The sequence below is a fragment of the Alosa pseudoharengus genome, unplaced genomic scaffold, assembly GCF_046254945.1.
Source record: "Alosa pseudoharengus isolate Yale_2024_CS ecotype anadromous, Long Island Sound unplaced genomic scaffold, YU_APseudo_1.1 YU_APseudo_1.1_scf_15, whole genome shotgun sequence".
Taxonomy (NCBI): domain Eukaryota; kingdom Metazoa; phylum Chordata; class Actinopteri; order Clupeiformes; family Clupeidae; genus Alosa; species Alosa pseudoharengus.
The window spans coordinates 16,451,753-16,478,087 of NW_027468620.1; the positions used below are offsets into that span (position 1 = coordinate 16,451,753).

Sequence of the window (26,335 nt, forward strand, 5' to 3'; positions counted from 1 at the left end):
TTTGCAATTGTTACATAGTTGGTAGGTGAGGGATTCAGGTGTAGAATGTGCAAAGGTGTAGAATCAAATTAAAGGAGATAAACTCTAAAATATTTTTACAATTACACTCCATACACTGCCTGATGACAACGTTTAGACTTCCCAATGACTGAACTTTGCACTCAGTTATACAGAGTTATCCAAATATTAATATTAAATTCATTTTATTTACCAGTTGATATACAGAGAAATAGAGGAAGTGTTTCAATGAGCAGGAGCTGAATGACATAAATTGCCATACAGACATTCCTTTGTAGCATTATAAGTACTTTAATGAAGTAATCAGAACATGCACATTCTTTTACAGTGGACACCATCAGAGTGTCCCTCGGGCTGGTTGTGGTCCAGGCAGTAGTGGTCTGCGCTCGGAGAGGCCCTCTAATGAGGCAGGTCATGGTGGATCAGCTGATAGTGGGAGCCACAGGAGGGGCAACGCTGAGGTTTCCCTTCGTGAACCCAGAACCACACTATTTGTGTGTTGTCCTCCTCACCTGAAATCAAAAGGGGTTGGTTGTCAATGACCTGCATAACTTGCATTTTGGTGGGCATCTGTGAATTCTGATTTTGCTCATCATATCACCTATTTAATCACGATCACTGGTAGTTAAATACAACACTGGATTGTCCTGTCAAATGAAGCTGATAGGTATTCATATTATTCAAGTGTTAAAATGTGTCTGACGTCTCTTCTACTGGGACGTCTGGCTGTGTACTTAAGTGGTACATTTTACCATTCACAAATTATTCTGTGTAATTACAGAGTTCATTGTAAAGTGGAGTGGCATTTCACTTACAAAGACAGCCGACAATACGCTTATTTTGTGTGCTGGGAACAATATGTGGGTCCGCTCTTGTTCCAGCATAATGTTTTGGTTTGAAGATGCTGTAAGGATCCTGAGGAGACAAAGCAAAGACACAAGTCATTTGGGAATCTTAAAACAATATCGGCTGAAACACACTAAAGATAAAATCACGACAAATTTGTCGGGCTCACCTTTCCCTTCTTCAGCGACTGCATAATGCGCCTCTCCAAACCGGCCGCCTGCTCCTCATCTGTCGGTATTCCTGAGAGACGAGTATAAACATGCCACCACCTTAGTGTACGAATACAATACCACGTTTTTTCACTATATTGTCACCATATTTCTCAGGACTAGCAGGCGCATTCCTATCTGCAGAATAATTATAGGGCTGATGCAAAATACGAATGTTATCTCGAGTAGTCAAATATCCTCACAGTTGGGATTGTTGTTAAGGCAAACAAGGTGTTGTTTACACTGTGGACCTGTACATTTCGCGCACCCATGATAAAATGCGCGCAAAAATGGAGAGGTAAATTCTGGTTTGAGGATAGCTGTTCGATAATTTCCGTTGCGGCTGTTGACTATGCTAAACTGCACGTCCGCAAACCTGTTACTCCACGGCCAGTTATGTCCTCCATGCTCAAAGGAAATTGGCACAACTTCTTGGAGCACTTGCCAAAAAAGGTGGGCCTACCAAAGGGCCTTCCACGAGGATATAGCGTACTCGAAATGACCTTGATTTTTCCTGGATTATTCAAAATCAAAATGCTTTACCCTACCTGCTGAAAGAATTATTATATTAACTACAAAACTATCAATGCTCATAAATATCATCCACAGTTCAGGCTACTCGTTCTGCGTCGTGCGTAATGTTCCCTAAATATAAATATTACGCACATAGCGCAGCATTCGGTTACAATAACTTTCTCAAATATACGTCTCTCATGTCATAGGTAAAGGTAAACATGCTATGGATTCATTTGGTTATCAATATCTGAGAACTTAAAATTCCTTGAAATCTAGACTGATTGAAACATGTCCAGACGGACAGAATTAACATTCAAGTTCTTTAGTTAAATAACTTACCTTTTCCTGCGGCCAATGCCCTTTGTGGCAATCTCATCGGAGCATTAATTCTGGCTAATTGGATAGTTTTGCAAGTTCGGAGGAGAATTCTACTAGCCATGTTTGCGACAACTGTACTTTCACTTCCCACTGTATGACCTGAGACAGTCCGTTGTACTGAAATGACCTGACGTCTAGCCTGCGCTGCCTATGACTGACGTACACTTGACCATTCATGGCGCAGTGGTGGTGCGTATAGACCAATAGGCTGGAAGAAACAAAGCTTAGGCTTTCAAGCAGGTGTTCATTTCATTATTGGCCTACAAACATGTGAATCTATAGGCCTATTTAGCTACACTTACCAAACATTTTTTACAGTCTATATTTAATCAGAAGGCCAACTATTTACTCAATAGGCTAACAATAGCAAACTTTGCGCTTTAATACGGAGTCCTACATGGCCATGGTAAGAATGTGTTCTTATTGAGCTGGGATTTTTTGAGCTCTTATTGAGTTCCCTCGCCATACTTTGCCATCTCACAAGTTTTTGCGTTACCTCGCAATGCAAAATTATCGCGTGGGAACGTACAACGTATTGTAAGGAAAGTGTTGGGAGGGAATGCAAGACTAATGCAAGGTCTTCTATACATTTAATATCTATACTTCTATACATTTATTGCTATACACTTCCACCTCTAACAAATAATTCCCACTATGGCCCTTTCGGAGAGTCTCACCGTAGATTTTTCTCAACATACCATTAATACGGCTGTTATGCATCTGTGGAATAAAATGTTTATTTTACACTGTTTCAACAGTAGTCACATAAAAATAGCATCAATGCATCACAAATGCAGCAAACAGAATGAGAGAGTTGGGTGAGTCACTGGAGGGAATAGGCTATACAGCCATTTGCTGATTATTTGGGATACATTTCTGTAAATGTTGTGTTACCATGTACAATCACAAAATGTGTTGTTAGCGAATACTCCTTATTAATACGTCTATTCATGTCAGCAAAAGCCTCTTATCTTCCTCTCATTTCCTCCCAGTGTCCATGTACACATTGATCATTCCTCTCCTCGTCACGACACCTGTGCCCTTCTGTCCTGACTCACAGACACTCAGAAAAACAATTACAAATCTGGATGAAAGAAAAATGAAGGTTGCTTTGCAGTGTTCCCTCTCCAAAAGTACACATCATATCATATCATCATTAAATATGTTTTCAAAGAACTAAAAGGTCCATGGAATGTCCTTCACAGAGGGTGATGAGGAAAGAGCTCACACTAATTGCCAAGGCTCAAGTTCAATAGGGAATATCTACACTAATTGATAAGGCTCAAGTTCAATAGGGAATATCTACACTAATTGATAAGGCTCAAGTTCAATAGGGAATATCTGCACACTGCAGACCGTAAGTCAACTGCAATGTTACAACTAGCAAATACTCAAGTAATTGTCTACATCTACTAAAAACATAACCCACATACTATAGTAGAATAAACATAATACATGAGGTGCTACAGTTATATTTCATAATTCCTGAATTTCTGTAAGATATCAGAAGGAGCGTCAGCTGACCAGCGGAATCTCTGATGCCAGTAGTCACCTGGGTGAAGAGAAAAATATAGACAACAAAAAACAGCTTTAAATGAGATACACTTTACAGCAGAGCAAGTGAAGAAACAACACGTGTGAATAAACAACACTCATATCATACTACACAATTAAAAGGCCGTAACACATGCATTAACATGTCATAGGAAAACAATAAGTCAGACACAGATGAGCTACTTGTATACTGTAACAGAACATGAAGAGTCTCTCACTGGAAGACAGAGGAGCCTCCGAGGACAGCTCCTCAGTCTGCTCCAGTTTAGAGATGGAGGCCTTCTCCTCAGGTACTGGCGGTGCTGATGATTCCTTGGAGTCCTCCAACATAGGCTCTTTCTTAGCCCTCACGGCCCAGTGCATTGACTGAAAACAATATACAGCATACCTCATCAAACAATGGACCACTAGAATTATTTTTACCACCAACTGTCACCTGTTTATTCAGTACCGGAACCGATGAAATAATGTATACTGTAAGTTACTAAAGATAATAAGTTGCTAAATCTACATGCTTTACATCAACTGTTATTTTTGCCTCTACATTCTGCATTACATCTGATTACATATCTTTATGGTAACACACTGACAGGAGTATGTTTAATGTATCTACATACAGTTTTCACAGACTGGCTGAGGGCTCGCCAGTCTCGGAAAGGCACTGTTAACTGGCTCCTCATCCAAAGGTCATAATTCTTCCTGCTCTCCTCATTGGTCAAAACCTCTTTAGCTTCCTGTAACCTTTGAAATTCCTCCACTGGAAAAGAAAGAAATGTTGAAAACCAAATATTATATGAATATATTAATGCATATTTTTGAAACAGAAAAGGACCATAGTTAAATGAATGTGTCTTTAAATGTTATTTTGGATGTAGTTTGACTATGCGCTGCAATTATTCACCTGACGTTTTTAATCCAAAGAGACTTGTATGAGGAACAACAATTCCTTGCAAAGTTTTAATGTCTCAAATTGTGGTCCAGCTACTCCATATAGAACCAAGGGTTGCATGGATTTCCGTAAGGGTAGTTATAGCTTTACTAGAGCTTTGAACAACATTAGGGTGTTGAAGAAAACAGGATGATAGTCTTGCTATTCAGCAAGCAGCACAAACTTCATTAAAACCATGCATACAAAAAAGAGTAAAGGGTCATACCTGCTTTGGGGTTTTCTGGATGCTTGTCAGGATGACAAGCCAAGGCTCTTATTTTGTATTCATTCACTATCTGTTCTGTCTTAAGGATGAAGACAAAAACAAGAGAGCCTGTCGATTATTTTTCACAAGACAAGAACCACTAACATCTGTTCATGGTCAATTGAGGTCAAGAAATATGTTTGGCAGTTACAATTCTCTGTACCCTCTTCTTTGAAAGAAAATGACTAAGACATCATCAGATTGTGCATTGTGGGCTATGACCATGAAGATAATTAGCCTGCAGCGGACCCGCTATTCGTATTCAACAGGTCCGCCTACCTTTGGGTCTCTTGTTGAGCTATGAGTCATCCAGTTTGATATTAATATACGATGATGGAGTAAGAATACACAGAACACAGCGCCTGTATAATCCATATTCAAACAAACTGTCGTTAAAAACGACACTCGTTTGTCCAGATGTGCTTTCCATTTTCACAAGAAAGTCTATAAACTATTCTAAGTGTTTTTTTTTTTTTTAAACAGTGGGCTACTCGAATGCACTGCAGAAACATAGCATGACTGAAGAATTGCAAATGTTGGCTATCACAAAAGTAAGCTACACCACCATAACAAACAACCAATCTTACCGATGACAGCTCATCGCACCCAAGTAGGCCGTAATAATCTTCCAAATCTTCCGATCTGCAGTTCAAAATCGACTCCATATGAGCCAAAGAACCCTTGCCGTTGCCAACAGTGCCGTCACCTCTCACAGCCTGCTAGATGTGACAATTTTGTATCTGCCACTGTTACAATATATTCACATGCTCTCAGTGCGCATGCGCATTCTTTTCATCGTCTGTCAACGAGAGGCGGTTAGAGCCGAAACTGTACTGTACCGTACTTTTGTCCTGTCCTCTGTCTTGCGGATGTTGCGTAGTGTCTCGCGGCACTGTCTTGCGGAAGTCGCGTACTATCTTGTGGCACTGTATTGCGGAAGTTGGCTAGTGGTATCAAAGATTCTAGACAGATCGATCACGAACAAAGCTATTTTTTGTCTTTATTTGTTTCGTTGGAAAATACAATTTCAATGTCGGGATGTTAGGAAGACACGTGGCTTGTAGAAAGTGGGTTATTAACTTACAACGCTGAATGTAGGGCGACGTCTGGCCAATATTATTCTGCTGTAAAACATGTTTTTGTTTATCCAGCATTGTCTTGCTTAAGTTACGTTGTGCCTTGCAGAACTGTCTTGTGTAAAGGTATGTGTGCTAGGTGTGTAGCGCTGTCATGATGGTTGTCTCGTGGAAAGTTAGGTAAAACGCCAAATAAAAACACAAGTATCCGTTGTCGACCTCAGTTGCTTTGGAAATGTTTTGTTTTGTTGAAATGTTTGTTATGCCACCTAGGCCTATTAGGCTACCTTCCACCTCTTTCTGTTCTATTTGTTATTAACTTGTAGGCTAGCCTAGGCTACTTGTAACCAAGAAATATATAAATCACTTTTTACTTACAACAAATAGCCTACGTATATTAAACACTTAATGTATATTGTTGATATTCCACAAGCAGCATTAGTTCAAGTTCAAGTAGTTTATCGTCATGCACGCATAAAGGGAAATATAATTAATGAAACTCCTTGTGCCAGCAAATATTTTAAGAATAAATAATAATTGTTTAGATAATTATTATAGGCAAATGTGTAAATATTTAGGCATCTTACCAGGGGGGTATTCCAAGTACGAGGTTTAGTGACAAACCTGGGTTAGTTAACACAGAGTAGGTGGTAAACCTCCTAATAGAAGAGCTGTATGGCTTCATTCTCCTAACAAAACAATACCATAGGGCTCTTGTTGTAGGAGGTTTACCACTTACTCTGAGTTAAGTTACCCAGGTTTATCACTAAACCATGTACTTGGAATACCCCCCAGGTCTGTTAAGTCATAGGCTTGCTTAACCAAATGTTGTAGCCATCCATGGGTAGATGATCACAAAAACAGACAACTGGACAGTTTTGGAGAACACATTTTAATTCTATACATAAGAACAAAAAAACCTTTTAAACAAAAAAGCTTTGTAAATCTAAATACGGAAAACCTTGCATGGTTCAGTTTTCTCTCAGAACAAAATACACCATAAACTTAACACCAAAAAAAATCAAATTTCCCCAGTACACACATATAGTAACAAGTTTTAAATACCTTGGTGTCCACATTACTGAAGACTTAACATGGACTGTTAACACTCAATATGTTCTGAAGAAGTCCAGACAACGACTCTACTTCCTTCGTCAGCTAAGGAAATTCAAAGTTTCTACATCCATCATGAAGGCCTTCTACACTTCAGCGGTTGAGAGTGTTCTAACTGGTAGCATCATCACCTGGTATGGGAACTCCACAGTTAGAGATTGTAGTACTCTGCAGAGAGTAGTGCGCTCAGCTGAACGTACAATAAGAACTCAACTCCCTGCTCTACAAGATATCTATTCCAGAAGAGTACTCCTAAGAGCCCAAAAGATTCTGAAGGACTCTTCTCATCCTAACAATGGATTATTCCTACCACTGAAATCAAGAAGACGCCTATGTAGTCACAAAGCCAGAACTGAGAGACTTAGGAGAAGTTTTTATCCCCAGGCCATCCGAACTCTGAACTCACACTATACTGACTTTGCACACATTCACTCCTCAGCACTCTCAAACATTTCCCAACTCTGAACTCACACTATACTGACTTTGCACTCATTCACTACTCAGCACTCATGACCCCCCCACCCCCCACACACACCTACAAGACTTTTAGCACTTTTACATCCCTCTCCCTAAGCTACAGACCTTTTATTTATTTTATTTATTTTACAAACACACACACACACACACACACACACACACACATATCTGACTTTCTCCAACTTTTGCATATCTCCATAGAACTTTTTATTATTATTTTTGATTTCTCCTCCATCTACCCATGTCCTTGATTGCCTAGCCTTTCTGCCCCCCCACCCCCCACCCCACCCCCATCCCCAACACACACACTTACATCATCACTGTCATCACTTCACATACATACAGCACACTGCTTGCTACAGTAAGCCTCCTCTACATACTTGCTGCACACTGCCCCCCCCCCCCACACACACACACACCTACAAGACTTTTAGCACTTTTACATCCCTCTCCCTATGCTACAGACCTTTTATTTATTTTCTTATTTCATCACACGTCAAAACACACACACACACACACACACACACATATCTGACTTTCTCCAACTTTTGCACATCTCCATTGAACTTTTTATTTATTATTTTTGATTTCTCCTCCATCTACCCATGTCCTTGATTGCCTAGCCTTCTGCCCCTGAACTCCCATCTCCCCTGTCATCCCCCCAGAAGGTTTAGCCTTCTGCCCCCCCCACCCCCACCCCACCCCCATCCCCAACACACACACTTACATCATCACTGTCATCACTTCACATACATACAGCACACTGCTTGCTACAGTAAGCCTCCTCTACATACTTGCTGCACACTGCCCCCCCCCCCCCTACATACACAGCACACTGTCTTCAGGATCTTCTCCAACACACATCCTCTACATACTTACAGCACACTTCCCCCACCTACCCACACACACACTACACACACACACACACACACAGTCACTGCTCCACTCCCCTCCCGCCCACACACATATCTTCACTGTCATCACTCACATACATCATACATACAGTACTCTGCTTGCAATAGTAAGTCCCTGCCCCCCCCCCTACATACACAGCACATTATTTCATCAGGAAGCTTCTCCAATACACATCCCCAACATACTTACAGCACACTGCCCACACACACACTACACACACACACACACACACAGTCACTGCTCCACTCCCCTCCCGCCCACACACACATCTTCACTGTCATCACTCACATACATCATACATACAGTACTCTGCTTGCAATAGTAAGTCCCTGCCCCCCCCCCCCCCCCCTACATACACAGCACATTATTTCATCAGGAAGCTTCTCCAACACACATCCCCAACATACTTACAGCACACTGCCCCCCCCCCCCCCCCAATACACAGCACATTGTCTCATGAGGAAGCTTCTCCAACACACATATTGCACACTGCCCTCTCCCCACATACACAGCACACTATCCCATCTCCCCTGTCATCCCCCCAACACACACACCAAGACCCCTGGCAGTTGGGTTAGCCCCTTGAGCCGTGGATCTGCCCAAGGTTTCTTCCTTGGTAAGGGAGTTTTTCCTTGCCCCTGTTGCTCTTGGGTGCTCCTTGTTGGTGCCCCCCACCCAATCCCAATCCTCCCCCACCTTTTTTATGCAGCCCTTGCCACTTAATCTACTAAACCCCTCTTCTACTGCACTTTTTACCCCCCCCCCCTCCCATAAATGCACAAATAGGCTGACACCAGACATAATTTCACTGCATTTCTTACTTCCAGTAACTATATGCATGTGACAATTAACTTCCTTGTATCCTTGTATCCTTGTAAATAATGAAATGAAGATAATAAATTGAAATCCAATAAGACATAAATAAATAAATAAACAACTAATACATTAAAAAAGAATGTATAAATACAGAAAAAAACAGCAATGCTTGTTACTCCAATGCCGGATGCATGGACATGAACCTCTCCAGAAACCTGCAGAAACCCTCGTGGTTCGTGACAATGTTAATGGAAACCTTCAAATGCAAACAGATTTCAAATTGGAAATAGCATGAGAATGTAGTGACAATATGCATGTATGCATGGTATGGTTTGGTTTATTTATTCTGGAGAAACCACACTGATCATAATATGACATGGCTTTTATATTCACATTTCCTTACCTCAGGCATCATTACGTCGAGCACAAGGTCAACATCTATGATATCTTCATCACAGATTATGGCAGTCTGTATCATTTTTGCCAGTTTCCTGGACTAATTGGGGCCACAAAATAAATCTTAGAACAAAAACTTTTTGCATTACTAATTGTATGTTTACTTAAAATAGTTGTTATTCATAACCAGTGCATTATTACTACATAAACTGTACAGTGTATTCATATCAATCAGTTTTCTATGCAATCTAATGCTTTTCGGATGTCATCTTCAAATTCCTTATTTGACAGTTACTGTTTATAAGTTTGGAGATGTACTGTTTTGCAGCGACATGCAATGCCGACTCCACAACTGTTGCACTTTCCAACCAGTTGGTGTAATAGATTGCCCACTATGAATCAGTGACAATAACTGAAAGACAAACAATCCAAATAGATGACTGATTTAGAAATTTAAACTAGGTAGCATTTTAACCTTTTAAGTTATATAACCACATCATTACCACACTTATGGTGAGTTTCATCACAGTTGAATAATTTTGTATACACCTGATGGTGTGTGCACAACTTCTATCAATGTAAATACAAAAAAAAGTAAAAATAAAAATCAGGTTGTCACATTAATACCATCCAATCAGTTGAGCCAATTAGAAGCCAATTATTATGACATTATCAATCATTTGTTATTTAAAATGTGCAAAATTGGAAATGTCCTTGTTTGAGGTATCTTGTCAAGTTACCATAGCACTGAAATATTTCACAGGTCAGAGAACATAGACAAATTTAAAGTCTAGAAAAAAAACCTGTAAAACAGAAAAAAGAAAGGAAAATATCAAACTCAAGTGTTGCAATATAAACTTGTGAATTCAAGTCCTTCTGCTGTCCTTGTGTGAGCAAAGGAGTGTGTGTAACCTTAGCTAGTCGTGTTTCCTCAGTTGATGCCTTTGAGCACAACTAACTTCTCAGACAGTGTTGCATTCAGACTATTTTTTATATATATAAAATATTTTTTATATAGTTGTTATGGGGCCTGTTAATCATTCCAGCTTGACCATGCAAGGGTGCCACAAACAGACAGAGACAGACATTTCGTGCTTTACAGTATAGATAGTTAGATAGATGTCATCACAGTGTTTCACAGAAAGTATTTTAAAGTATTTTGAAAATACAAAAATACGCAACACTGAAGTATTTTGATACGAAATACGAAGGCATTTTCATTATCTCAATAAAATACAAATGACAAAATAGTATTTTGTATTTGAAATACATATTTTAAACACATGTATTAGAAATACTGCCCATCCCTGCCCATGCCCATGGCCCAATCAGTGGAAACTGACATAAAGATTTGCTCTGCCCCAAGTGTGGCCAAAACGCCGTAAAATGACTTATTGTTTTGTTATGCAAGGAAAACAAACTCACCAAGACCAAGGAGATGGTTGTTGTGGACTTCCATAAACAAGCACTTATGTTATGTTATATTGTATTTATTTATTATTCACTATAGTACTTGGTCTGCACTGAGACCTGAGTTGATATTTTGTTATCTTCATACAAATAAAGCATCTATCTGTCTGTCTGTCTGTCTGTCTGTCGGCCCAGGTGTGGGTGTTATTGTTTATCAAAGTGTTGGCTGAGGGTTGCCTGGGTCCCTGGGCATGCACTGGCCCACACACTAACTGATCTGACTGAGTGTTGGCTGAATGCCAGCTGTGCTTGAACATTACTTGATAACAAAACACAAATCCAGAGCTACTACTTTAAAGCACAAGTCATCTTTATTAAAAATTCTAACAAACAACTTTAAAACTTAAAAAGTCATAAAGCAAAAAAGGATTTTTACATGTACAATTTTATGTAAAACAATTAATAAGCTTTATATTTTATCTAAAACAAAACAAATAAAAAGATACATACATACATACATACATACACACACACACACACACACACACACACACACACAATGATTCAAAGACATAAATTATTCTACATAATAATAATTATAATAATTATTATAATAATTATAAATATAATTAATTATAGCACCTTTCATTCACAGAATGCAGCTCAAAGTGGTTCACATTTGGAACATTTGTCATTGGTGTCACAGGACAGTGGCTTGGTGTCACAGGACAGTAGCTAACTGTCTCAGGACAGTGTCTGGATGTTACAGGACAGTCATAGGTGTCACGGGACAGTGTCTGGGTGTTACAGGACAGTCATAGGTGTCACGGGACAGTGTCTAGGTGTCACAGGACAGTCATAGGTGTCACGAGACAGTGTCTGGGTGTTACAGGACAGTCATGGGTGTCACGGGACAGTGTCTAACTGTCTCGGGACAGTGTCTGGGTGTTACAGGACAGTGGCTAACTGTCCCAGGACAGTGTCTGGGTGTCACAGGACAGTCATAGGTGTCACGGGACAGTGTCTGGGTGTTACAGGACAGTCATGAGTGTCACCGGACAGTGTCTAGGTGTCACAGGACAGTGTCTGGGTGTTACAGGACAGTCATGGGTGTCACGGGACAGTGTCTGGATGTTACAGGACAGTCATGAGTGTCACCGGACAGTGTCTAGGTGTCACAGGACAGTGTCTGGGTGTTACAGGACAGTCATGGGTGTCACGGGACAGTGTCTAACTGTCTCGAGACAGTGTCTGGGTGTTACAGGACAGTGGCTAACTGTCTCGGGACAGTGTCTGGGTGTCACAAGACAGTCATAGGTGTCACGGGACAGTGTCTGGGTGTTACAGGACAGTGTCTGGGTGTTACAGGACAGTCATGGGTGTCACAGGACAGTGTCTGGATGTTACAGGACAGTCATAGGTGTCACAGGACAGTCATAGGTGTCACGGGACAGTGTCTGGGTGTTACAGGACAGTGTCTGGGTGTTACAGGACAGTCATGGGTGTCACGGGACAGTGTCTGGGTGTTACAGGACAGTGTCTGGATGTTACAGGACAGTCATAGGTGTCACGGGACAGTGTCTAGGTGTCACAGGACAGTCATAGGTGTCACAGGACAGTGCCTGGGTGTTACAGGACAGTCATGGGTGTCACGGGACAGTGTCTAACTGTCTCGGGACAGTGTCTGGATGTTACAGGACAGTCATAGGTGTCACGGGACAGTATCTAGGTGTCACAGGACAGTCATAGGTGTCACAGGACAGTGCCTGGGTGTTACAGGACAGTCATGGGTGTCACGGGACAGTGTCTAACTGTCTCGGGACAGTGTCTGGGTGTTACAGGACAGTCATGGGTGTCACAGGACAGTGTCTAACTGTCTCGGGACAGTGTCTAGGTGTCACAGGACAGTCATGAGTGTCTCGGGACAGTGTCTGGGTGTCTCGGGACAGTATCTGGGTGTCACAGGACAGTGTCTGGGTGTCCCGGGACAGTGTCTGGGTGTTACAGGACAGTCATGGGTGTCACAGGACAGTCATGGGTGTCACAGGACAGTGGCTAACTGTCCCGGGACAGTGTCTGGGTGTCTCGGGACAGTGTCTAACTGTCTCGGGACACTACTCAGGACAGTACTAACAGGACAGGACATTTTTTGCTGTTACTGCTACTGCTGTCAACTCTGCTCGGCTCAACTCTGACACACAGGGAATGCCAAAGGCAAAGGCAGAGTTTGAAAATCAGTAACGAACACATTATGGCAAAATTACAAGACCATGTTTCAAATTTGAAGAAATAAAATGTAAAGGCTTCAAACAATTGTGGAGTCGAATAGAAGAGAGACAACAAGACTCTTTATCACACTCCCCCAAATTATTGATTTACTATATTACTGTTTAATTACATATAACTTTTCATTGTTTCATTGTTTTCATTATGGTTTGGTCATCCACTATCCCATAATGCCTCAGTGCTCATTCAAGCACCATCGGAAGTGTACTCTATTCCTTTTCCACCCATTACAGCGCGAGTAGCATGGTGGTGGACTGAGGCAGGGGTCTGAAATTTACAATACAGCGGTTTAGATAAAGTTGTCCAAGATGTCTTTTCCCGCAAAGGAAGAGGAGGAGGAGGTACAGCGTATATCTTTTTTATTTAGTAGAATTCGCCGCCATGTGACTTCTCTTGTCCGTGATGGCGCAGCTAGCTAGTTAGCTAACTGAAGGCTAGCCGGCAGATGCTTCTAGTAACGTACAGCATCACTCGCATTTGCTAGCTAGCTCGTCATGCTGAAAGAAAACCCGTTGCATTCAAACTATGTTGGATTGCAGTGATATGCTGTAATTTAGTAAGTGGTTAAGTAAAACAAATCACATAGTCAATAACGTTAGTTGAAACGATTGTCATTCTGCCACAGTAAGTTGACGCTAACGTCAGGTGCTGTGTGTAGGTTTTAATTTTTATTGACTTGTGATGGACAGCTTGTAAATCTCTTCAGATGCCATTGTCTTTACAGATATAGCTTAAGCACATGAAATATGTAAGCAATGGCATATTGAGTTTGTGTATTTGGGGAAGCCTAGCCCCAATGCTTCTCCCTTGTTCGTTTTAGGGTTTCGTCTAGGCCTGACGTTAATTGAATTTCTTGATTCTTAATATCTCAGTTCTGCGTGTCTAATGTAATTTCTCAATCTTTACAGTATGACCCATATTCATATACCAATGACTATGATCTTCACACTGGTAAGTAGCCTATGTGGATTAGTCATACAATTGTTGTGCTGTGCCATGATGTGAATTCCATGTTATCCTGCTTCTCTTGACATACTTTTAAGCTGGCCAGGCCCGCTCAATCTCTCCCCCACTTTGCCTTTCTCCCTCAGGTGACCCAAAAGCTGACCTGGCATTTGAGCGTCAGTATGAGCAGCAGACCTACCACGTCATCCCTGAGGTGATCAAGAACTTCCTGCAGTATTTTCACAAGACCACCTCAGATCTCATCGACCAAAAGGTGTACGAGCTGCAGGCCAATCGGGTGTCCAGTGAGAGCATCGAACAGAAAATCTATGAGATCCAGGATGTTTACGAAAACAGGTGTGTTTTGTAGAGTTGTTCACACTTCCAGAAACATCTCACATCACGTTTCAATTGATTGGTTATTTAAAGGTTAAGGTCGTTGTTTGTTATCGATCAATTGATCGCCATTGTATGTGTGGCTTTTAGCAAAAATCACCGTTGAGGATGATGTCAGCTGTATAAAGAAGGAGTAGTGTGTTGGAGCTATAGTATGGGGATAGTGGGGTGCTGTTGTTATTCAATTCTTAATGCTATTGAATCTCTCTTGTCCAGCTGGAACAAGCTCACTGATAGATTTTTTAAGACCTCTCCCTGGCCTGAGGCGGAGGCCATCGCAACACTGGTGGGCAATGGTAAGTGTGTTTGGCCCCTCTCCTATGGAGATTTTATAGGGTTCCGTTTGTTTGGACTTTGAACATACATGATCGATTTCTATTAACGTGTGAGATCATTTGGTTGTCTCCCTTTCATCCTCTTGCAGATGCAGTGTTCTTGATTCTTTATAAAGAGTTGTACTACAGGCACATCTACGCTAAAGTCAGCGTAAGTTTGAGTTGATTTTTTTTGTCTTGTCTATGGATTATAAATCTGCTGTTATAAATAGTGTTAAACTAGTGAATGTTCCCTATATTTAGGGCCCGAGCACCGAAGGGCGCAAGGCCCTATTGTTTTTGTAAGGATTATTATTTTTCACTATTATTATTATTATTATTATTATTGTTATTCCACTTTTTTGCTTTCCTGTTTTTGAGGTGGTTAACATGGTCGAAAACTCTTGAAATTTGGCACACACGTCAGGTGTCACGCATCGCAGTTAGGTACAAGAGCTTGACCCTGGGCGTGGCCCAGGGACTCGCTAGCGCCCCCTTAGGTGACTGATCCCGTGGTTGGCAAATATTTTGCGGTGGTTAACATAATCGAAAAGTCTTGAAATTTGGCACACACATCAGGTGTCACACAAAGCAGCTAGGTAAAAAAGCTTGGCCCCAGGTATGGCCCAGAGACTCGCTAGCGCCCCCTTATGCCCCCTTAGATAACTGATCCCGTGGTGGGCATATACTTTCAGCTACACACACCAAATTTGGTAGGTGTCTGTATCTCCGCAAGATGAACAACTTTCCTATGCACAATGCATTAGCCACGCCCAACAGGAATTGAGGTATTTGGGATTTTGTGCAGACTAATATGTCATGAAATATGTGCTGAATTGTGATCCCAAAAAAGATGCTTCCCATGAGTGAAAACGCATGAAATTTGGCACAGACATCAAGTGGTACAGTGCATAGACAGGGACAAAAGCTTGGCACCGGGCGTTGTCCAGGAACTCCATAGCACCCCCTTATGTCACTGTGACTTGTGGTTGGAATATAGTTTTAGATACACACACCAAATTTGGGGGGTGTATGTAACTCCCAAAAACAAACAACTTTTGTATTAACATGCCATTAGCCACGCCCACCGGAAGTGAGGTAATTGAGAATTTGTGCGTTGTGGATATGATCAATTTTAACGTACTCCTCCTAGACGGTTGATCCGATTCATGTCAAAGTTGGTATACATGACGCCGAGATGTTACTGATTCTAAATTGTGAAGCCTTTTTTTGATAAGTTGTAATTTGACAAAATGGCGAAATTGTTAATTTTAATACCGTTCCACACAAACAATAAATGTGTCATAATTCACCATGCATGGCTTGAAATGTTTTAAATTTCACAGGTCATTAAAGACCATGTTAATGATAATATTCACATGCCCATAATGCATGTTTGGCATAGCGCCACCAACTGGCAACAGAAGAATGGCAATTATGCTGATTTCACATGATCAATTTGAACATACTCCTCCTAGACGGTTTGTCAGATTCATTTGAAATTTGGCAAACATTATGCCAAGATGTCGCTGATGTTAAATTGTGAATGGATTTTTGAATGTTGTAATATATTTGATATGATTTTAATATCTCACCACATAAACAGGAAATGTGTCATAAATCACAGTGCATTGAATGAATGGTCTGAAACTTCTCAGGTTAATAGATATCATGATTATGATGATATCCACACACCCAATGGGCCTGCCTGGCATAGCGCCACCACCTGGCCAAGCAGGAAATGTGCCAGAAATGGACAATGCCTTAAGTGATTGATCTGAAACTTTATAAAATATTGGATATCATTATTGTGATGATATTCACATGCGTAATTCACAGGCCTAGCATAGCACCACCTTCTGGCCAAGCAGGAAATGTGCCAGAAATGCTCTATGCTTAAAATGAATGGTCTGAAATTTCTCAGGTTAATATATATTATGATTATGATGACACCCAATGGGCCTGCCTTGCATTACGCCCCCACCTGGCCAAGCGAGTAAATGTGGCAGAAAATAAAATACAAAAACAACTAGCACACGCATTAAATATATACATTTCACAAACGCACCACGTCGGTGCTTTGTTGGATTCCGACATGTCACGGGTTGCGGCCCGCAGGTGCTCGGGCCCGCCATTGCCGCTTGCGGCTATATTACAAATTGGTATTTCACTAAACTTGGCATAGCATAGAAATTCTATTTTTAGAGGTTGATGAGGTGAAATTGTTGTGTTGATGTAGTAGTAGTTTGAGTGGTGTAATCTAATATATTCCGTCATATTTTCATAGGGAGGACCAACTCTGGAACAGAGATTTGAATCTTATTATAACTATTGCAATCTTTTCAACTACATTCTCAGTAAGTATATTTCTTTGCAAGCATCTTAACTTGCTTTGATACACACAGTTTAATCTCTTTGAACAACATGCAGAGTACCCTTTTGTACACTGAGTGCACTACATAACACAACAGTCTTGAGAAGCTGAAATTATCTGTGTTGTACTTAGTATTACTTTTGTCCAGTTTGCAAATTATACGGGTACAATCAATTGAAGTATTCAGTGTGTTACCATGGTATAACCATGAATGTTGAAAAATGTTTTAAAGAAAATCTGAGGTCACTCTCAAGAGTGAAACAGTTTCAACTTTTTGGATCCCCAAACTGAAGAGCACCAGAGGAACACCCTAACAGCACTCCTTGCAAATTGTTTGTGGCTGGATATATAATATTTTCTAAGTCCCCAGTTGATGAATTTCTCCTCATGATGCTGGTCTGACCCGTGTTGTGCTTTCTCTGTAGATGCCGATGGGCCCGCACCTCTGGAGCTTCCCAACCAGTGGCTTTGGGACATCATTGATGAGTTCATCTACCAGGTAAAACCAAAGTCAATGCTAGAGTGTGCAATATGATTTCACCAACACCATTAAATGAACGCTGCTACACTGTATTGTCGCATCAATAGCTTTTTGATGTTATGAGGTTTAATCCTGAGCCCTTTTGCTCCTTCAATCCTGTAGTTCCAGTCCTTCAGCCAGTACCGGTGTAAGACTGCCAAGAAGTCGGAGGAGGAGATTGAGTTCCTTCGCAACAACCCCAAGATCTGGAATGTGCACAGCGTGCTGAACGTGCTCCACTCTCTGGTAGACAAAAGCAACATCAACGGACAGCTGGAGGTCTACACGAGCGGAGGTAAGACGAGATGAAGGGCTACTTCATTTTTCATTTGTGCAGGATAATAATGTTAATCTTTATACAGTTACTTTTGTGCGGTTTTACTTGGGCTCTCAGTATCCTGATACATTTGGATGGATATTGGGTCCTACTTGCTTACAATACACAGATGGGTTTCCAAAAAATCAAATATTGTGAAAATGTTCATTTTTACCCCCTAATTTAGTTCAAAAAGTGACACATGTATTCATAACATATAAAGTAAGCTATTTCAAGCCTTTTTTAATTTAATTTTTATGACTAATGATGACGGCTTACAGCTCATGAAAAACCAAAATCGGTTATCTCAAAATATTAGAATAAAAAGTTCATAAAACAGTAATGTCAACCTCAGAAGATCTCTAATCATGTTAATTAACTCAAAACACCTGTAAAGGTTTCCTGAGCCTTAAATCTCCTAGTCTGGTTCATTACACACAACCACAATCATGGGGAGGACTGCAGACTTGACAGTTGTCCAGAAGACAGTTATGGACACACTCCACAAGGAGGGTAAGACAAGACAATTGCTGAAAGGCAGGCTGATCACAAAGGGCTGTATCAAAGCAAATCTGTGGAAAGTTCACTGGAAGGAAAAAGTGTGGTAGGAAATGGTGCACAAGCAAAAGGGATGACGGCAGCCTTGAGAGGATTGTGAAGCGAAGACGATTTAACAACTTCACAAGGAGTGGACAGAGGTTGGGGTCAGTGCTTCAAGAGCTTCTGTGCACAGACGTGTCCAGAAAAAGTGTTGCATTGCAAGCCTCTCCTGAACCAGAGACAGCGTAAGAAGCGTCTTACCTGGGCTAAGGATCGAAAGAACTGGACCGTTGCTCAGTGGTCGAAGGTCCTCTTCTCAGATGAGAGCAAATTTTGCATTTCATTTGGAAATCAAGGTCCCAGAGTCTGGAGGAAGAGTGGACAGGCACAACAGCCAAGTTGCTTGAAGTCCAGTGTGAAGTTTCCACCGTCAGTGAGGCTTTGGGGTGCAATGTCATCTGCTGTTGTTAGTCCACCGTCTTTTATCAAGTCCAGAGTCAATGCAGCTGTCTACAAGGAGATTTTACAGCACTTCATGCTTCCATCTGCTGGCAAGCTTTATGGAGATGCTGATTTCCTATTCCAGCAGGACTTGGCACCTGCCCGCAGTGCCAAAAGTACCACAGAGTGGTTTGCTGACCATGGTATTGCTGTGCTTGATTGGCCAGCCAGCTCGCCTTGACCCCCACAGAAAATCTATGGGGTATTGTCAAAAGGAAAATGAAATACACCAGACCCAACAACACAGATGAGCTGAAGGCCGTTATCAAAGTAACCTGGCCTTCAGTAACGCCCCAGCAGTGCCATGGGCTCATTGCCTCCATGCCACGCCACCTTGATGCAGTAATTTGTACACAAGGAGCCCCAACCACGTGCCTACTGGTTAGCGCTTCGGACTTGTAACCAGAGGGTTGCCGGTTCGAACCCCGACCAGTAGGCACGGCTGATGTGCCCTTGAGCAAGGCACCTAACCCCTCACTGCTCCCCGAGCGCCGCTGTTGTTGCAGGCAGCTCACTGCGCCGGGATTAGTGTGTGCTTCACCTCATTGTGTGTTCACTGTGTGCTGAGTGTTTTTCACTAATTCATGGATTGGGATAAATGCAGAGACCAAATTTCCCTCACAGGATCAAAAGAGTATATATATTTATACTTATAAATAACCAAGAATTGAGTGCATACATTTACTTTACTTATTATAACTTATCAACTTATTATTTTTTCTGAGATACCCCATTTTGTTTTTTCATGAGCTGTAAGCCCGAAATAAAATTTCTCAATATTCAAATTTTTTTGAGACCCACCTGTAGTTCATTCATCATGGTTTATGAAAGTGAGTTACTTGAGTGAAAGTGATGAAAGTGAGTTACTTGAAAGTGAGTCTCCTACAAACTCAAAGAAAACACCATTCAATTAAAAAATCAGTGAAATGTTTTCCTAATGCCAAGTGATCTGATCTAATCTGGTCTGCTGTGTCCTGGGTACAGGCGACCCAGAGAGTGTGGCTGGGGAGTATGGACGCCACTCGCTCTACAAGATGCTGGGCTACTTCAGTCTGGTGGGGCTCCTGCGCCTGCACTCACTGCTGGGCGACTACTACCAGGCCATCAAGGTCCTGGAGAACATCGAGCTCAACAAGAAGGTAGGCCTCGTACTGCACGCCGGCCCTGCGATGCTGTTGAGTGTGTGATTGTGTCTGCAGGGCTGCGCATAGCCCTGTCTAGTGTGTATGGTGACCATGACCAGGAACAGCTCTCTTCTTTTTTTTTTTTTTTTTTTCAAGACTAAATTGATCTAATGTCCATTTAATGTTTCTGTATTAATGTATGTTGTATGTCATGTCTGTGTCTTCTGAATGGACCTTGACTCTGCCAATAAAGTTGATGATGTATGTAATAGTGTTCAAAACACTGATCCATTAAAGTAATAGTGAGATTATTATTACATGGTATGAATCTGAGTCTGAGCGATGTAATGTTTAGGTGTTTCTGCAAAGTCTTAAGTCCCATTTAATTCCCACAGTCTCTCAAACATGCGTTCTTTTCTGTTCTGACCAAACTGACCCCCTCTTCTCTGTCCTCCATCAGAGCATGTATTCTCGCGTTCCCGAGTGTCAGATCACCACCTACTACTACGTGGGCTTTGCTTACCTGATGATGCGCCGCTACCAGGATGCCATCCGTGTCTTCGCTAACATCCTGCTCTACATCCAGCGCACGCGGAACATGTTCCAAAGGTCCACCTACAAATACGAGATGGTCAGTCCCTTCTCTTGAGTCTTTTGTTGTCTCTAAGAACTTGAACACAAACATGTCCAAAGCTTGTTTCTTGTGTAAGGTCTTTCGTTTTACAGCAGTTTATTTTGCTGAAGATACATGTCAAGACAGCCAATCATCTTGTAATGTCTAGTATTAGAAGGCTAGGGAATAGGGTTGGCTTCGCTCAGATGGGTTGGTTTTGGCTGAGTGATATTGGTTTGTGATGCCTGCACTCATGGGCTGTCTTGCCGCCTTCTCCCTCCCATCACCAGATTAACAAGCAGAATGAGCAGATGCACGGCTTGCTGGCCATCGCTCTGACCATGTACCCCATGAGGATCGACGAGAGCATCCACACTCAGCTGCGGGAGAAGTACGGCGACAAGATGCTCCGCATGCAGAAAGGGTGAGTGGAGTCCTTACGCACACACACACACACACACACAAGGACGCACGCACGCACACACACACACTCACTCTCTCACCAGCTACAGTGTCATACTTAATGCTGTTGTCCTAAATGCTGTTCTTGCATAGGGAATGAGAAGGGGGCACACATTTTGACATGCCTCTTGACATACCTGCTGTTTAATTAATAATTGATTTATCAGATCAGAATAATCAGTATTTTTGCCTCCATACAAAATGTCCGGTGTGATCTGGTTTGAATGTTACGCCTCATGTATGTAACAGGGTTCCCACGGGTCATGGAATTTCTGGAATATCATTGAATTTCGGAAAGTCTATTCTAGACATGGAAAGTCAGGGAATTTATCATTTTTGGGGCAAAGTCATGGAATATCAGGGCATTTTATTGAAGCATTTTAAAATGTACTTGCCAAAATACATTCATATAAATATATTTCCACACAGAATTGGTGTTTGTCTGGTTATTAGCTTTACTGCTTGCTTGAGTAGTTGTGGTTAATCCAACTTTGTTTATTCAGTGCCCATTTATCTCCCGCTCTAAAAAAGTAAAAGTTTCTTGAACGCTACGCGGCTGCTCTGATATCATTGGTCGGTATATTGTACCATTCATTATATAGTAAGTCATGGAAATTCCATTTTTTGTCAGGGAAAAGTCATGAAATTTTACATTTGACTTAAGAGTGGGAACCCTGATGTAATGTTTGTCTGGTTTCCTCTGTGGTGTCCTCCAGAGACCTGACAGTGTTTGAGGAGCTCTTCAGCTTCGCCTGCCCCAAGTTCCTGTCTCCGGTGGTGCCCAACTATGACAACGTCCACCCCAACTACCACAAAGAGCCCTTCCAGCAGCAGCTCAAGGTCTTCGCCGAGGAGGTGCAGCAGCAGGCCCAGCTCTCCACCATCCGCAGGTACCACACTTCCCTGTGTGTGTGTGTGTGTGTGTGTGTGTGTGTGTGTGTGTGTGTGTGTGTGTGTGTGTGTGTGTGTGTGTGTGTGTGTGTGTGTGTGTGTGTGTGTGTGTGTGTGTGTGTGTGTGTGTGTGTGTGTGTGTGTGTGTGTGTGTGTGTGTGTGTGTGTGTGTGTGTGTGTGTGTGTGTGTGTGTGTGTGTGTGTGTGTGTGTGTGTGTGTGTCTGTCTGTGTCTGCGTCTGCGTCTGCGTCTGTGTATAGACCGCAGATACCACACTTTCCTGTGTGTGTGTGTCTTTGTATAGACCATAGGTACCGCACTTCCCTGTGTGTGTGTCTTTGTAAAGACCATAGGTACCGCACTTACCTGTGTGTGTGTGTGTATGGACTGCGGGTACAACACTTCCCTGTGTGTGTGTTTGTATAAACCATAGGTACCACACTTCCCTGTGTGTGTGTGTGTGTGTGTGTGTGTGTGTGTCTTTGTCTTTGTATAGACCATAGGTACCGCACTTCCCTGTGTGTGTGTGTGTGTGTATGGACTGCGGGTACAACACTTCCCTGTGTGTGTGTGTGTCTTTGTATAGACCATAGGTACCACACTTCCCTGTGTGTGTGTGTGTGTCTTTGTATAGACCATAGGTACCGCACTTCCCTGTGTGTGTGTGTGTGTCTTTGTATAGACCATAGGTACCGCACTTCCCTGTGTGTGTGTGTGTGTGTGTGTCTTTGTCTTTGTATAGACCATAGGTACCACACTTCCCTGTGTGTGTGTGTGTGTGTGTGTGTGTGTGTGTGTGTGTCTTTGTATAGACCGCAGGTACCACACTTCCCTGTGTGTGTGTGTGTGTGTGTGTATGGACTGCGGCTACAACACTTCCCTGTGTGTGTGTGTGTGTGTGTGTGTGTGTGTGTGTGTGTGTGTGTGTGTGTGTGTGTGTGTGTGTGTGTGTGTGTCTTTGTATAGACCATAGGTACCGCACTTCCCTGTGTGTGTGTGTGTGTGTGTGTATGGACTGCGGGTACAACACTTCCCTGTGTGTGTCTTTGTATAGACCATAGGTACCGCACTTCCCTGTGTGTGTGTGTGTGTGTGTGTGTGTGTGTGTGTGTGTGTGTGTGTGTGTGTGTGTGTGTGTCTTTGTATAGACCATAGGTACCGCACTTCCCTGTGTGTGTGTGTGTGTGTGTGTGTGTGTGTGTGTGTGTATGTACTGCGGGTACAACACTTCCCTGTGTGTGTGTGTGTGTGTGTGTGTGTATGTCTTTGTATAGACCATAGGTACCGCACTTCCCTGTGTGTGTGTGTGTGTCTTTGTCTTTGTATAGACCATAGGTACCACACTTCCCTGTGTGTGTGTGTGTGTGTCTTTGTATAGACCATAGGTACCACACTTCCCTGTGTGTGTGTGTGTGTGTTTGTATAGACCATAGGTACCGCACTTCCCTGTGTGTGTGTGTGTGTGTGTGTGTGTGTCTTTGTATGGACTGCGGGTACCACACTTCCCTGTGTGTGTGTCTTTGTATAGACCGTAGGTACCACACTTCCCTGTGTGTGTGTCTGTGTCTTTGTATAGACCGTAGGTACCACACTTCCCTGTGTGTGTGTGTGTGTGTGTGTGTCTTTGTATAGACCATAGTTACTGCACTTCCCTGTGTGTGTGTGTGTAAAGCTGTTTGTGCCTTTTTTGTTGTTTTGGTTTGTTTGTATTTATTTAACTAAACTTCACGCTGGTGTGTCTGTCTGTGTGTCTGTGTCTGTGTGTGTCTGTGCATTTAAACCCGGTCTCCTTCCTCCCTCTCTAGCTTCCTGAAGCTCTACACCACCATGCCCGTGGCCAAGCTGGCCGGCTTCCTGGACATGTCCGAGCAGGAGTTCCGCATCCAGCTGCTGGTCTTCAAGCACAAGATGAAGAACCTGGTGTGGACCAGCGGCATCTCCGCCCTGGACGGAGAGTTCCAGTCCGCCTCCGAGGTGGACTTCTACATTGACGGGGTGAGTCTCAGCTATCGTATGACCACAGAGACTACAGTACATGGTCAGCTCACAGAGGGGATACCTTGAGATTTGTTCAAGTTACTTGTGCTGTAGGTTCTCATGAAAGGTTTAGTGAATTGTTGTGTTGTGTTGTGTTTGGTGTGTTGCCATGGGTCAGTTTATTATATGGTCACAAAGGTTTCTTGGTGTGTTTTCGAGCTTTCCATGTCACAACTGATATCACATACTGTTTTCTTTCTCAACTCGGATCAGCCAAAAGTGCACAGGACTATGGCAAAATTAAATTGCATTAATTGCAGTTGATTTGTTCAATGCATATTCAACTGTTTAAATTTCAAAATCTTCATGCAGGATATGATTCACATCGCAGACACCAAGGTGGCCCGTCGCTATGGAGATTTCTTCATCCGACAGATCCACAAGTTTGAGGAGGTAAGTGACAGATCTCTGGTCTTTGTCATCATTGTGATGTGTTTTCGCTAGTATGATTGCATATTTTCATGAAATATGAAATTTATAAAATATACACATACAGGACTCAAAGTCCTTAGGCACTGTGCCGTAAAATGTGCGTGCCACACACACACACACACACAGTCTCTCTAACACACACAGTCTCTCTCTCACACACACACACACACACACACAGTCTCTCACAGACACACACTCGGTACACATCATATTGAATTCTGTTCTTGTTCCTCCTTCCAGCTGAACCGGACCCTAAAGAAGATGCCTATGAGCGGCAGCTCTACAAGTGCCACTGCCGCCACCCGTTCATGAGTTTGTCCAGCCAATCAGAAGCTGGAATTTTACTAGTTACACACGTCTGACCAACCAATCAGAGCCCATCTTTCTGAACCCCAAAGTCAGACTTTATCAATTTTCCGAGTTCAGATTATGTAACACTTTTTGAATTTACACAGAAAATGGAAATAAATCTGAAGTGGATAAAATGATATGTTTCTTGATCTTAAATGCTTATACCAAAGTTCTTTTAGGCAAGTCCCTCCACTCGGCGGCCATATTGCAAACGCTTTTTGGGCACTAATCGGCATCCTATTCGGCGGAAATGCGCATGCGCAAGGCTTCATGACACCAACCTTGCTCTAGCGGCGAGTTCACAACACATGATTGGCACGATGTCTTCACAACACACCATATGATTGGCTCAATGTATTCATATCACACCACTTGTTTGGCTCAATGTATTCATATGTCAACGTTTTGACGAGGAAGGGGTGGGATATGTATAGACAATGGCGTTACAAACTAACCCCATGCATTCCTATGGAGAATTTTTTGTGTGCTGTGTCATTAGAAAGTCTCTGCTTATACTTTCTTGTACTTCTTTTTGTTGGGTATCACAAGGGGGCGCTATTGTTCCATCATTACAAACTGATCATGTGATCTATGCATCAGATTGCAATGAGACCCAGCCACTGTCCCATAAAATTTTACAATAGCATGGAGCCTATTAAATATAAATAAATTACTGGACAGGGAGACAGTAAAATGGCAAAGTGTAGACGACTACAATTATGTGTCTTAAAAGAATTATTACTGTCATAAATGCAGTCTGAATGTGAATCTGTTTCAAAGCAGTTGTAAGCGAGACATTATACTGATGACTTACAACTGACCTGAGGCTAAACAAAGTAGGACCTGACCAATCGGAAACGGGCAGTACAAGCTAGGCCCACCTGTAGGCGGAAAAGTGAAACAGCCTTTGGCTTCCAACGTGAAAGTAATTCAAAACAATCTGGATTGTGGTTTACCGTCAGTCAGTGTGATCTGAAAATGATATTGATATATGTGGCTTTTCCAGTAACCTCTTGTGTGAAACCTGAACATTTGTCTCGATCCTTCCTGCACTGTGCGCCCCGTGCAAGCTCTTTGTTGTGAGTCTGTCGCATGGAGCTAAACCTGATATGAGGGCTGGCTACAGACAAGGATATTTCTGCCACAGACAATGCTGTCTGATAGCCTGGGCGTGTTCCCCAAGCAAGGTTTAATATCCTGTCGCTTGGAAGCAATAGCAAGAGGAATGCTGTGGTCAGGGTGACGTTTTAGTTGGCCCCCATCCCAGCGATCTCTGGGCCTGAGGCGTGAATAACCGTTGCATAATTAGGTTTATT

General features: G+C 42.3%; 3 protein-coding genes across 3 annotated transcripts; 1 reads left to right on the top strand and 2 right to left on the bottom strand.

Annotated features, from left to right (window-relative positions):
* Positions 1 to 186: 186 nt before the first annotated feature.
* On the bottom strand, positions 187 to 2,107 carry cox5b2 (cytochrome c oxidase subunit 5B2). The gene is made up of 4 exons (XM_076285058.1): positions 1,929 to 2,107; positions 1,034 to 1,104; positions 834 to 933; positions 187 to 530 (listed from the first exon to the last, which is right to left on the bottom strand). The coding sequence occupies exons 1-4, from the start codon at positions 2,026 to 2,028 to the stop codon at positions 418 to 420; spliced, it is 384 nt and encodes a 127-aa protein (XP_076141173.1). The 5' UTR covers positions 2,029 to 2,107; the 3' UTR covers positions 187 to 417.
* A 583-nt stretch (positions 2,108 to 2,690) lies between these two features.
* On the bottom strand, positions 2,691 to 5,463 carry dnajc12 (DnaJ (Hsp40) homolog, subfamily C, member 12). The gene is made up of 5 exons (XM_076285059.1): positions 5,302 to 5,463; positions 4,676 to 4,754; positions 4,139 to 4,278; positions 3,740 to 3,887; positions 2,691 to 3,519 (listed from the first exon to the last, which is right to left on the bottom strand). Exons 1-5 carry the CDS (start codon positions 5,377 to 5,379, stop codon positions 3,437 to 3,439), a joined length of 528 nt encoding a protein of 175 aa, XP_076141174.1. The 5' UTR covers positions 5,380 to 5,463; the 3' UTR covers positions 2,691 to 3,436.
* Positions 5,464 to 13,415: 7,952 nt separating this feature from the next.
* On the top strand, positions 13,416 to 25,153 carry eif3s6ip (eukaryotic translation initiation factor 3, subunit 6 interacting protein). The gene is made up of 15 exons (XM_076285744.1): positions 13,416 to 13,544; positions 14,112 to 14,154; positions 14,295 to 14,505; positions 14,761 to 14,840; positions 14,969 to 15,030; positions 17,146 to 17,215; positions 17,658 to 17,731; positions 17,876 to 18,047; positions 20,094 to 20,248; positions 20,694 to 20,864; positions 21,137 to 21,270; positions 22,025 to 22,198; positions 24,005 to 24,194; positions 24,549 to 24,629; positions 24,909 to 25,153. The coding sequence occupies exons 1-15, from the start codon at positions 13,512 to 13,514 to the stop codon at positions 24,978 to 24,980; spliced, it is 1,722 nt and encodes a 573-aa protein (XP_076141859.1). The 5' UTR covers positions 13,416 to 13,511; the 3' UTR covers positions 24,981 to 25,153.
* Positions 25,154 to 26,335: the final 1,182 nt, after the last annotated feature.

Bases quoted from the DNA above. Each gene is read 5' to 3' on its own strand.
- cox5b2 (XM_076285058.1), bottom strand. From the start codon at position 2,028: ATGGCTAGTAGAATTCTCCTCCGAACTTGCAAAACTATCCAATTAGCC. The intron at 1,105-1,928 runs GTAAGTTATTTA...CTCGTCTCTCAG, and splicing joins GGCATTGGCCGCAGGAAAAG to GAATACCGACAGATGAGGAG. The intron at 531-833 runs GTAAGTGAAATG...TTTTGATTTCAG, and splicing joins GCGTATTGTCGGCTGTCTTT to GTGAGGAGGACAACACACAA.
- eif3s6ip (XM_076285744.1), top strand. From the start codon at position 13,512: ATGTCTTTTCCCGCAAAGGAAGAGGAGGAGGAG. The intron at 14,155-14,294 runs GTAAGTAGCCTA...TTTCTCCCTCAG, and splicing joins TGACTATGATCTTCACACTG to GTGACCCAAAAGCTGACCTG. The intron at 20,865-21,136 runs GTCAGTCCCTTC...TCCCATCACCAG, and splicing joins CCACCTACAAATACGAGATG to ATTAACAAGCAGAATGAGCA.
- dnajc12 (XM_076285059.1), bottom strand. From the start codon at position 5,379: ATGGAGTCGATTTTGAACTGCAGATCGGAAGATTTGGAAGATTATTAC. The intron at 3,888-4,138 runs GTATGTAGATAC...TATTGTTTTCAG, and splicing joins TCAGCCAGTCTGTGAAAACT to TCAATGCACTGGGCCGTGAG. The intron at 3,520-3,739 runs GTGAGAGACTCT...CTCTTCACCCAG, and splicing joins GGAGGCTCCTCTGTCTTCCA to GTGACTACTGGCATCAGAGA.